This window comes from Lactuca saligna, chromosome 3, assembly GCF_052625555.1.
Source record: "Lactuca saligna cultivar CGN05327 chromosome 3, ASM5262555v1, whole genome shotgun sequence".
Lineage (NCBI taxonomy): Eukaryota > Viridiplantae > Streptophyta > Magnoliopsida > Asterales > Asteraceae > Lactuca > Lactuca saligna.
This window is the reverse complement of record NC_136419.1, coordinates 23,485,534-23,499,293: the sequence shown is the minus strand read 5'-3', so window position 1 is coordinate 23,499,293 and position 13,760 is coordinate 23,485,534. Positions and strand designations below refer to the sequence as shown.

The window sequence follows — 13,760 nt, the reverse complement described above, 5'->3', positions numbered from 1 at the left end:
CCAATTTCCACCAAGATAAACGAAATGTATTATTAGGTTTTAATTGGTTTTGAAACTCCTAGATCTTTTGAGATTCATTGAACTGTTCAATGGCATGTTTCAATCTCGAGTGTGCCCTTCAGGTTTTGTGACTGGGATGCCGAGGATCACAAAACAAGGTGTGAAGTAACCATGCAAATTACTTGGTACCCTTAATAAATTACCCCTCAATCGATGTGCCGGTTAACCACACACACTCCATCGATACTATGATAAACATTAAGTTACCCTTTGCCTACCTTGTTAAATACGAGTTAGTGTGTCGGTTAACCACACACGCTACACCAACCGACTTAAACAAAGTGCAAAGTGTAATTTCATGGATTAGCACCTTATTCACATTTTCCTAAGTAACTAAGATTGGGAATTATTAAGAGTTTAGTTACTTAGTATTTATCATTAATACTTTTAATGAAGGGAGAATTATAGTCCTGTCAAACCCGTTCGGCTAACGACCCTCCACCAGTCAAGCAAGCGGTGGGTGAGAGTGGACACCCATTAAGTTGCCATTTTATAGGCAACAACCTTATACCCACCTTATAGACCGGCTTCGTGAATGAGGCGTACTAGCGGTAAGACTGACTTTACTCTTATACATATATATATTATTAACTTATAATATTATAAAGTATAAGGGTTGAATTTTAACTTTTAAAATTCTAAGGGCTAACTTGGAATTAAAGTATTCATAAGAGAAAACTTTACAAATTCCAAAACTTGAGGGCAAGTTTTGAAACTATTCAAAACTAATTAATTCCATAACTTATGTGTTTAAAGTAGTTTTAATCCAAAAACTCTTCAAGTTCCATAACTTGAGGACAAGTTATGGAAGACTTTAAAATAATAAAAGAATTAACTTTTCTTTATTTTATAACTTATGGAATTAATTAAGGTTACATTATTTTTTTTTATTTTTTTTTATTTAATGAAGAGACTCTTGGTCCTCCATAACTTGAGGACAAATTATGGAGTTATAACTCCAATTAATTAGAACTAGACTCTTCATTTTTGTAACCTTTGCCAATTTTATGAGTTTTATGAGTCTTTAATGTGACTCTTCATGTAACTTGAGGACATGTTACACAAACACATTTTATACTCAACTCTTAGATTAAAATGGATTGAAAACAACTATTTCAATTAACTTTTCTATTAATCTAAGCAACTCATAAGAACAAGATAATTCAAATCAAACTTTTTCATGTAATTAGTCTAACCTTTAAACTAATACAAAACATGAATCTATTGACAATTATCTTTGAAAATGGATTAGCATGAACATTACCACATTAAAAAACAAGTTTATAAGCTCAAAAACAACTTAAGGTAATGTTCCTAGTCCATTTCTAGCCAAAAACCTCGAAGATATGCTGTCTGGGGTCCAACTCATCGAGTGCATCAACAAAACTCGGCGAGTTGGATGCATTTTGCCTTGGACTCGTCGAGTCCCTTCATGGACTTGGCGAGTCTGCTGGGTAGACAGCAACAAAACTCAATTTTTCAGCTCCATTTGCAAGTATAACAAGAAAACAAGCCTAGGCTCTGATACCACTGTAAGGTTATGAGCATTCTAACACTCCTAAATGTACATGCAACCCTAAATACCTTGGATATATGTTTTCTCTATTATACATGCAAATATGAACATCCAAGGTATTATCGTAATCTAGCATACAAAACAATGGATATAACAAGATAGAATACATACCTTTTTCATGTAGAAAGTCTTCATGAAGCTTGAGTGCCTAGTGCCCCAAGTGTGACACCTCAAATGGTTCACACAACACCAAATACACTTGGAATAACTTGAGAGAATTCTACACTTCATGAAAATCGGCTAGCCCTTTCTTACTCTCATTAGTGGTCGATTTTCCTCAAGAATAAGATGCTTATATAGTTATACAATTAGAGTAAACTCTAATTGTCATGACTTTCCATTTCCTTGGATCCATGGGTTCAAATACACCATGGAGCATCCATGGAGCATCATATGGGTTTTGGCCCAACTAGATAATCCATGGAGCATTAGCCCACTATACAAGTATGGATGATTTACACAATCAACCCATATATTTAATTAGTCTTCTTTTGATCACTTAATTAATCCTAGATTAATTCTTGATCAATACTAATTAAATAATCTTATTATTCTTATTATTAATATACTAGAACTTATAATATATTACTAACCATAAGTGTCTTATTTCTCTCATTTTAGTCTATCCAAGTGAATGATGCCATGCAACCCAAATGGACCATGCCGGGTCGGGTCAAGTCTTACCAATTATAGTTATGGACTTAGACATTAATCCAACAGTCTCCCACTTGGATAAGTCTAAAACTATTATTGTGTATGACTTCAGGAACCAACTGGCAATCGTAGCTCTCAAAAGCTTCTGTCGAACTCTGACCTTGTCGATAAACGCTGACCTTTGTCAATGACTTGTCCATTAGATAAGGGATCATATATTCCTCCATTCTAGATATCATATGGACTGAGACATGGATTATAATCATTCTCTCTGTCCATTTGTTGTTTCCCGATTTCCGATTTATGATGACTGACTAATTGAACAAATCAAATCAGTCCTGGCCCGGCCGAGCACTTCCATTTATCATCATCAAATCATCGAGGGGCCCACATATATCGCTTTTATCCCGAAGGTAAAAGGAATGGATAAACTTCGACTCATATGGCTTGTTCTACTACTTGTTGAATCATACACAAAGGCACGTTTTATAGCACCAAGTTACCAAATGCGGTTTCGTGCAATCAATGTAGAACCAACTCATAGTAACAACTCATATCTCTAGGTTTGAAGAATATAAGATATTGTCGTCTCATGATCACTCGTGATAAAATCCATGAAGTGATTCCAACGAGCGCGGGTTGAATCCAATACTCAGAACTTATGAGCACTCATGAGTGTTGTAGCCCTTTGTCCAACACCTTAGACCTCTACAAGCCAACCCATGACAGTCTTGATTCATATCTATTTCCAACATATGACCGACTGTGGATGGTTTGAATAACTTAGTCATTCCGGAAGAATAACCTAGTTTATTCTGGAAGTCAAAACATGCAAAATGAAACACAAGAATAATTGAATCCAATATGGTATCAAAACCTATGAACATAAATAAAACACCTTTTATTTATCACCATATGATTACACATTATTCATTGTATACTGTTTCAGCTATCAACTATATTCTTGAATTTAAAACAATAGTTGTCCCATGCTCCACTAACGTTTGACAAGGGTACGAAGTGTAATTCCATGGATTAGCATACAATTTCACATTTTGCCCAAAGTAACTATGATTTGGGAATCTATGAAAGTATTTAGTTACTTTGTATACTTCATTATACTTATAATGGAAGGTTTCGTCCTATCCTACCCGTTCGGCTAATGACCCTCCACTAGTCAAGAGTGCGGTAGGTAAGAGTGGATACCCATTCAATCGCCATTTTATAGGCAATTTCCTTAAACACCCCTTATATATATATATATATATATATATATATATATCTTTACTATCTTATAAAAGAAATCTCACTATTTCTAAAAATAGATTGAATATAATAATATTATTTTTTTAAGACGTTCAAATCATTAAGCTAACAGTACAAGTAGTCATCAATAAAATAATATTAAATTTTAACCTATGTTTTGAATCCTTATATTTCTCAACAAATTCTATCTCCTTCCCTGAATTTCGGATAATTCAAAATTTGAAACCATCAGAAAATACATGTTGATTCAAATATGGAGATGGCTCTTTCTTAACAGGTTTTTATTTTAATCCTTACGTATAATTGATTTCATCATTTTTAACTTTTTGTATTTTTATCTTATAAATATATTGGGTGAAGGCTTTATTATATCATGTTTGTTCCTAAAAAGGTTTTTACTATGTTTCTTTAATGTGTTGACTTTGCAGGTTCAAAGAACTCAACCAAGATGGCTAGTTAGAGCATTGTATTATCATTAGTTTGTATATTTTGGCATCTTACTTTTGCAATAAAGAACGGTTAAACACAAGATTTGACATGATTAAGGTAGTTTGTATATTTTTCATCTTGTTTAGTCTAAAAATGAAACCTTTTTCATCATTGGTCCTTATACTATCAAGTTTCATCACATGGACTTTCTGATTACGATGATTATTGTCCTTATTATAAGGTTCTATATAGATTTTGTTCAATATTTTAAGGTTTCAAGAACCTAAATCAATATGAATCCTTGAATTACATACCATCGTTGAAAATGTTTTAAATTGTGACCAAACTTGGTTTAAAATCACAATGAACAAGTTGACACTTGAGTATTTTGGCATTCTCAAAGGCCTATTTATCGACTTTTGAATCACAACACCTGATATTCTAAAGGTTTATTTTTATAAACTATTATTTATATATTTTAGCATTTTACTTAGTAGGACATTAACTTAATAAAAGAATTAAGGAAAACGAAAAAAAAAAGTGGACGATAAACAGTACAAGTGCTTTGGGTATGTATAAATGGAAGTAATAAGTAAGTGTATGGTAACTTATCAAAAAATGACGTATTAGATGTTCCCCATCGGAATAAGTTATTTTAATCCAAACACTTTTTTAACTTATAGCGATGTGGAACCTAATAAGTTGTTTTAAAAAAGCTTAGCCAAACACCCCCCTTAATATGGTATGGTAATGCTCTTGAAAAATAGATGTCATTTAATATTCATTTCTCGAAATGAACACAAAATGGTTTTAACTCTAAAAAGATCAAATTATTCGCCGTGCGCCGCTTTGCGCGGGTAGACGGCTAGTATGTATATATATATATATATATATATATATATATATATATATATATATATATATATATATATATATAGTATTAGACTTTTAATGTTATATATAATGTAGGGTGTATTTTACACTTTTAAAATACTAGGTGGTTTAAATTAGTAAATTTAATTAAATGTAAACCAAAACTTTATGAGTTTATTAAATCTTTTTTAATTACACACTTTAAATAATTAATAAAACCATAAGGGTGTGATTTGAACTTTTCAAATTACTAGGGTTTTAGAATTTAAAATTTCAAATTAAGACTTTTAATTAATTTTAAAATCCAAAACTTGAGGACAAGTTTTGAACTTTTCAAAACATTAGGGTTTAACTATTTAAATTTCAAAAACAAAACTTTTAAATTCAGATTTAAACAATAAAACCTAAAGGGGGGAATTGAAATTTTTTCACAAGATAATTTAAATCTAAATTACAAATAATCAATATTTATCTAATAAAACAAAAGATTATCTAAATTTGACAATTATTTTCAATTTTGGCAAGGATAAACTCCAAATATTGATAAAAATAAGATTTTATTAATATAAAACGTTTTAGATAATTATCTACAGCCAAAACATGTCAAAATCCCGAAATCTGCTCCATCTGTGACTTCGACTAGTCGAGTCAAACTTGGACTCAGTGAGATCAGCCATGGAGTCGGCGAGTCCAGCCACCAGAACCAAAATTTTTTTTTCCGATTTTAAGCATGAATAATCAACCAAAGCATCAAATACATCAAACAAACAACCCTAGGCTCTGATACCACTGATGAGTTTTGAGCAATACATCAATCCTATGGTGTACATGCAAACTCTAATAGCTTTTGGATATAGTTTGTCTAATGAACATGCAATTGAATATCGAAAGCTATAAACCCTAGATATAGCATACAATTAGTCATATTAACATAAAATAGAGTTTAGATCTTACCTTTGATTGTTATATATCAATAACAATCAATCCTTGGCTTCAGAAAGCTTAGTGCCTCAAGTGTTGCACCTCTAATGGAGTCACAAACACCACTAAGCAACTTGGATGAAGAGAGAAAAGAGGGGAGGCACCAAAAACGGTTGGAAACCCTAAAGGAAGTGTTAGCCACGTTTTTGGTGCCTAAGGGTTCCTTATATACTTAGGCAATTAGGGTTATCAAACAAGGAAACCCTAATTTGACTGCTTAAGCCCTAAGCAGCCCATAGACCCCTTCTGGAACATGCCTTGGACGATTTCTAATGGTCTTCCCCATAGAATTCGTCCAACCTATTATTCCAAGGTGATCCATAGCCCAATTGCAATTATCTTATAATTACAATTCCAATCCCCTAAGTTTAATTAATATATTTTAGCCATAAAATTAATTCTTAATTAATTCTTGACTAATATTAATTAAACATTATGATTTCTCCTTTAATATATTATTCTTATAATATATTAATAAATCATAATTAATTCTTTCTCTCCTTAATTCATCCTACATATTGTTACGGTGAAAGCAACCCAAAAAGGACCATGCTCATAATCGGATCAAGTACATACCAAAATAATTATAGACTTAAACACTAATCCAACAGTGATATAGGTGAAGGTGGCAGTGTCGCTGGAGATGGAAATGGCCACATATTAGAGGTTGAGGAAGGAGAGAGGTAAGTGTTGTAATGTTTGAGTTTTAGGTTTAGGGATTTATATGAGTTTTTGTAAATTTACAAAAATGGTCCTTGGGGTTTTAGGTTTTGTTAAGTTTAGTCTGAGAGTAGTCTTGTCACTTAAAAAAAAATTAATAATACTAATGGTAAATGTTTCGATGACCAAAACTAAATGATTTACCAACCATAAAGATCAAGTTTCTAAAACTAGAAGCAGACCTAATAATACTATAGAGACCAAAACTATAATTTACTCTAGAATTTATTGTTACATATATTTTAATAAAAATTGAGTTTTTTATTCCGTTCAATTTCAAAACTAGCTAGTGATAACTATCAAATACAACTATGATAATCATTTTAACCAAACATGTTTAACGTGAAGTTCTTTTTTCAAAAACGGTGAAAATTAAATATAAGCCATTCTAGCTATTCTCCTTTTATCATGTCAAAAAGGAAATGATAACTATTTGCTATGCTTAATTTAAAATTTGTATGCATAAAAGTTAAAACATTTCATTGTTTTGCATTTGCCCCATTTAAATGTTTATGTGGATCTATCCTTCAATTGCAAGTAAGGGATCGTATTATTCATATATAAAGTAAAGAGAACATATGTATAACACAATTCACAATGAATACAATGTCTACCTTTTACCTTGAAAATATCCCCATACAATACAATACAAAACACAACACCTTTTTGTTTTGAGTTGCGATAAATATCCAATTTTTCCGTAAGTCCTTTAGTGAAATTACCTAATGGCCCATCGTTATTTATTATAGATACTTCATACTTGCAAGCGATTTCTTTAGACCATCCGATACCTAGGGAAAAGTACGCATAGGAGGTGATATGACATGCCAACCTACGTGTGAACACCACCCCAAATGCGTTTAGGTGGCTTGTGACGTAGTCTCGTTCACGGACAAAAACGGCGAATCGGGTGAGGAGAGAGAAAGCAACAATCCTTTATTTGACCGTTTAATTAACTTTAAAAAAATTAAACTTTTAAATTTAAATAACGTCTTACATCTTTTACCTATATATATATACTACACATTTTACCTTCACTTTACATTTCTAAAACACAAAATTTCTTCTACTTTATTTATCTTTTCTTCAAAAATTGACCCAAACCAAAATACATTACACACTCCAATCACTCCAAACACTCCAAACACTCCAAATGATTATCAAACATACATGCAATTATTGAACTCTCCAATCCAATAACAACCTTTATTCACTAACATTCCATACAACCCACAATTCTTCCAACAACAATGACCATAACAACAATTCATTCAACCCTAATTCACTTAACCCCAATTCTAAGGTTTTCAACAACAACCTTCTCAACAATTCCAAACACAATCATCTAAAGTCTTATTATCTCAATCCCAAATTGTAAACTCGACAACGCCGATGAACGAGTCCAAGAAACACTACAATCATCTCGAAGAAGGCAAACAAAAGCAAAATGGGAAAAAAAGCAGTGGCTTGGAATGAAGAGTTGGAGGAAGCTTTAGCGAAAACTTGGATTTTCATATCGTGTGACTCGGGAAAAGGCAACGCACAATCCAGGAAAAGTTTTTGGATCACTTTCACGCTATACTAGGAAATCAAACGGATCGGTCGTACGACGCAGTCAACGGAAAATGACGTGATCTACGAGCGGCTTGCACAAAGTTTAATGACATATTTGAAAATCTAAAAATATGCAGAAAAGTGGTTGCAATGACTTCAACATTTTTTATCAAACGCGTGCTACCAATTCAAAGTTACCAACAATGGTAAACTACTCGGTCACCAAAAAGCATGAAGTTTGCCGTAACGATCCAAAATGAGTCCTTAATATGGAGACGTCGCATTTGGACTTGACCATCGGCTCAAACAAAAGACCAAGAACTTCTGATTCGGACGCGAGTTTTGGGCTACACCTCAATGATGAATTCGATGTTGTTGATGCAGAGGGTCCACCAGAAGTCCAACTTCATCGACCACCGGGAAGGGACAAAACAAAACAGGCGACGTCTTCAAGCAAAAAAACAACCGCAACTAGCGACAACGAGCTTGTGAAATCCATAGATAAAACTTTAAGTTTTGTAGAAAAAATACCAATCAACGGAGGAATCTTATCGTCCAAAAATCGCTTTTACCAATCTTCAAATCATAAACACTATGCCCCAACTGGATCTCGACCCGGAAAATCTAGCGACGTTTCTCTAAATCCAACAACAAGTCCGCGATAAATATGGAATGTAGGTTCTAATATTTGTGTTTTATTTGATATGTTTGATATGTTTTATGTTTTTTTGAAGTAATTTAGGATTTTTTTATGTTTTTTTAAGTATTTTAGGATTTAAATTTGTATGTTTTAAAATTAATGTAATGTGTTTTAATTTAATATGTGTTTTTATTTGAATTGTTTTTTTAATTTAATCTAATAAGTAACCATCTCCAATGAGAATTGGTTTTGTTAGTGAGTTTGTAGTAAAGGTAACATAACACTGATATAACATCACTTTTTGTACTCGTATTCTTCGTTCTAAGCCACTGCTTTTTTTCCCCTTAGCCTTAGGCCTTAGCTCTCAATGAGTAGAATAGAGCCAACGTCATATTTGATTGTACATATATAAAAAGTATTTCTAGAGAAAAAAAAGTTATGTATATTATCCGATGAGTGAATGAGCAACACCTCTTAATCACTAAGCCCTTAACATTTGCCTTTTTATTAAGTGCATGCTAATTGTGTGAGAGTTCGAAAACGGATATTATACTTAATTTTTAGATGTGAATGTGAATGCTTAAGTTTTAACCCACAAAATATAGATATTGTGTTTACTATGCAACCTAATCGCATTTGGTTATATATCTACTTAATACATATAGACACTGCATCTTTATTAGACGATAAGTCAACAAATTTGAACACACTTATTCAGTTTTGACTCAAAACACGTACATAAAAAATTAGAGGATGTTTAGGATGTGCTTTAGAACAATTTATTGAATTATTAATTTTTTATATAACTATTATAAGTTAAAACAAAGAGAACATTCATGAAACAACCAAAATTGAGGGGGTGTTTTAAGTATTTAACAGAGAAAATTTGAGTTTTGGAAAATAACCACGAGATCTACAGAGGGGGATTTGTAGATCGCTTTAAACCTCTGAGTAACGATAAATAGTATCGATGAATTAACGCGACATCACTAAAAGACAAATATATATATATATATATATATATATATATATATATATATATATATATATATATATATATGATGGGTATCATGGTTCCACAGAGGTGGCTTTGCGGATCCATTTAACCATCTGCAAAAGTTTAAATTCTCTGAGGAAATGGTAGCTGCTCCTCTCCGACAGATCTGCAGAGCTGTCTCTGCGGATCCCTGCAACACCTTTGCGAAATTGTTGATTTCTCTGTGGACCCACCATATATATATTTTTTCTTTTAGTGATGTCACATCAATTCTTCGTATTATTCATTGTTCATCAGAGGTTTAAAGCGATTCATAAAGCCCCCTCCATAGATCTCGTGGTCATTTTCCAAAACTCAAATTGTCTTCGTTAAATGCTTAAAACACCCCTTAATTTTGATTATTTAATGAACTTTCTCTAAACTAAATGTTTTTCAATTACTAAATGATTTTTTTAAAACTTATTTTTATTCCCACTAAGATTATAGGGATGCTTGCCACAATGCTATCTCGGTCCTTAGGCACCCATATCATCGACATATCATTTTTTGTCACTACAAGTTCAAAACCCCATTTAGATGGATGGATAAAAAATAACATTCAGTATGGTCAAAAATAGGTGGAAGTTCAACTCCCCCACTTCATAAACAACCCATCCATGGGCTATCTCTGAAGTTGATATACCACCGTGGTGGATCGTTGTTTGTTAAGCATGTCATGGTAGTACCCAGCATAATGTTATCTCACTTCTCCAAGTTCAATACTTGTCTTTCAAAAATCAATTCTATTTACATGTCTCACCTAATAACCATAATTTCTGAAAATATCAACATATGATTATGATTATCGAAAAACATATATGATAAACCCAAAATCCAGAAAAACAATTGAACACCACCTCTAGAACATGTTTTGAGAGAACTAACCGACACCTAGAAGCGAAACTTTTATACATATAGAAATGTTTGATAAACTAGATGGAAATGCTAGAAGTGTAAAAAATTACATAAATATCAAAACTTAAAAACTCCAACAATCTACTTGAAATAAATTTTGAATTAAAAGTTTTTTTTTTGTTAAAATAAAAATAAAAAATGTATACTGTCAAACCGCGATTTTTTTTTCTAAAAATAACATTATCCCCTAATTTTAATAAACAAACTATAAGATTGACTATAATTTTTCTTTGAGTTGTTATTAAAAACATAATTTAGTTATGGTGCTTGGGTTGGCCAACAAGTATTTTGCTTTGGTCGCCCAAAGCCCCATAAACGGTAGCGGCCCACCCAAACCCTAGCACCGCATAGGGCAGGACACAGAATAATATCTCCGTCTCCACTCTCCAGTCTCTACTTCCTTTCAAAATGTATGTATACGCTTTGTAGTCGCTTACTTGGTTTTATATGCTTCTCCTTATGCCTTGTTTTCTCTAATTCGAATACGTTGAGTTTGATTGTTTGCACTTCATTCTGTGCATTGTTATCCATCATAAATCATAAACTTAGGATCGTTTCATAGGAATGACATGATTTGATTATAAATGTAGTTGGGCAAAATAATTATTTGTTGTTTCTTGGTAGATTAGCAGTAGGATTCACCTGCATACTTCATTTCTAGGTTGTGAGTTTTAAATGCTCATAATCTGCCATTGAAGAACGTCATTTTGTGTCAATTTGAAAGCCGTACACGGTGGCTAATTAGCCGTTCACATGATGATAATCGATATGTGAATGGTCAGTAAGCTCACCAACATTATTCTGTTAAACAGTCTTATTATGTGGAACTAGAATTAGTATAGTATCACTACAAGTCTCTTTAACTACATATCTTATAAAAATTTCTGACTCTTATAATTACAGTTTTGGTGACTAATTAGCCAATCACATATATTTTGTGTGAGTGGTCAGTAAGCTCACCTACATTATACTGTTAGCAGCCTTTTGGTTTCCATATGAGATTTTTCATTTTCATGCCAAGGCTATAACTACATGTCTTCCCTTTTTTTATAAAAAATTCTTATTAGTTTTGTAAACAGAATGTACAAATATCTTATGAGAAAACAGTAGTTATGCTGAATTTGATATGATGAGGTTGGATTCTGGATTCTGTGTTAGCAGCCATCTTCCGTAATCTTGTATCAGCTGTTGGAGTAACAAGGGTACAAGTCTGTCTACTAAAGCTTGCATCATTCTGTAATATAATATTCCACAAAAAAAAAAAAAAAAAAAAAAACCTTAATATTATACCGCATGTTTCTAGTCGTATGAAACAGAGTAAATGTACTTACAAGCTGCCTGGAACCTCAACTGCAGATGTTGGCAGCATGCTAAATGGTTTGGTGTATATCTACATAAAACAATAATTATGTATTCTTAAATCAATAAATATAAGTCATAAATCATACATGATATGTTTAATGTGGAGAAAATAATACCTCAAGAGTGAGATCTAGCTTCACGTCAACATCCAGATATGGTTCAGAGCTCTTTGTGCACCAAGTTATGTAATTTGTCATCTCAGCTGTATTATATACACAATTAATCTACAATGTTTAAGCATTATAGAGGACATTATTGTTGTTACAAGCAAATTGCTGCAATTTTACAACATCATTATCAAAATTATATCAAGTCTGAGCAAATACCTGAAAAATGCTCATTTTGTTGTGTCACGACTTCGGAACCCTCAAACTGCAGAAAATGTATAAATAAAAAAATGAATTTAAACTTGGATTGAAAAACTTTTTTCCAAGATTTATATCATCATTTAGTTACCTTGCAACATAACAACTCCACCATGCAATCTTCAGTTGTTGGGGTAACACGCAAATCTATCACAGGAGAGACCTCAAAGTTTAGCAAATTCAGTTGTGGCAAAGTACACCTGCAAAACAATTCTCGTTAAAAAGCAAGAACACGAGCAACTCTAGTAAATGGTATTATCATTATGTTATAATGAAAGCAGCAACATGAAGTTTAAATGAACCTGTAAGTGGTAAGATCGAGTTGTTCGAATTTTTGCAGGGCTTGAGTATTTAGAAGTGCTTCAGTTCCAGATGGATGGCTTAGAAATTCCCTAATTGGGTATATTTTTTCCCCTCTTCCATGTAGGTCGTTGTAGCTAGGAATATTGACTCGATCCTTCTTCCTAGCAGATAATTTAGCCTTTTTGACATTAGAGTCTAATTTCTCATTACTGCTATTGGAAATAAATCTTAATCTCCTCCTGGAACAAAATCGATTACGTGATTCCTAGTGCCAAAACAAAAGAATATTAAAGATTACACTAGCATAAGATAATTAAATAACTGTATCACAAATTCACAATTATCGAGTTATGGTTCCACATGTTTGAAATCATGAATGTAGGGCATTGAACTGATGTCGCTGTAATTTCAATTTCCAATTGTGCACTGGGAGCTCGCGTTGAAGGGAGAAGAAAATGAAAATTGGAGATATCTATCAAAATGTATGTATTTCTTAAAACTCGATGATAGTAAAGTACCTGATAATGAAAAGCTTTTTGAAGCATCAGGGAAGCTTCAAATTTGAAAACCTTCATCATTCCAATACGAAATATATATACTCCTGCTATTCAATTATGCATTTAGCAACTAGAAAGAAGTTCGAAAAAGGTAAGCAATGTCTATTGTCTAAGAACGAATCCGATTTACCTGATCGCTCATGGAAATGGTGTGTGGTTGTGAGTGAGTGTTTGTGTAGAGAGAGATAAAGAGAACTGATATTGACCAAACAACCCGCCAACGACTGTTGCTGGAAAAAAGAAAAAAAAAATATATTCATCTGAAATTTAAAAAAAAAAAAAAAATGCTATACTTCTTTAAGTTCATTTAAAAATTATTTAACATAAATTTAAAATAATTGATTTATAATCAAATACAACTAATAAAAAGCACATATATACGTATCTTCAATAAACAAAGTTTTATTTTATTTCATATTCTACACTAATAATTTACAAATAAACATTTTTGAAGTAAATATTGGTAATG

At 32.3% G+C, this 13,760-nt stretch overlaps 1 protein-coding gene across 2 annotated transcripts; it reads right to left on the bottom strand.

Annotated features, from left to right (window-relative positions):
• Window positions 1–11,543: 11,543 nt before the first annotated feature.
• LOC145034784 (DUF1997 family protein, putative (DUF1997)) lies at window positions 11,544–13,569 on the bottom strand. Of its 2 annotated transcripts, none has more exons than XM_078983290.1 (8): window positions 13,422–13,569; window positions 13,253–13,335; window positions 12,734–12,999; window positions 12,523–12,631; window positions 12,393–12,438; window positions 12,183–12,268; window positions 12,036–12,094; window positions 11,544–11,938 (listed from the first exon to the last, which is right to left on the bottom strand). In XM_078983290.1, the coding sequence occupies exons 1-8, from the start codon at window positions 13,549–13,551 to the stop codon at window positions 11,815–11,817; spliced, it is 903 nt and encodes a 300-aa protein (XP_078839416.1). In that variant the 5' UTR covers window positions 13,552–13,569; the 3' UTR covers window positions 11,544–11,814. The 2 variants fall into 2 exon arrangements, with proteins under 2 accessions (XP_078839416.1, XP_078839417.1); XM_078983291.1 differs by having other exon boundaries at window positions 12,734–12,891.
• Window positions 13,570–13,760: the final 191 nt, after the last annotated feature.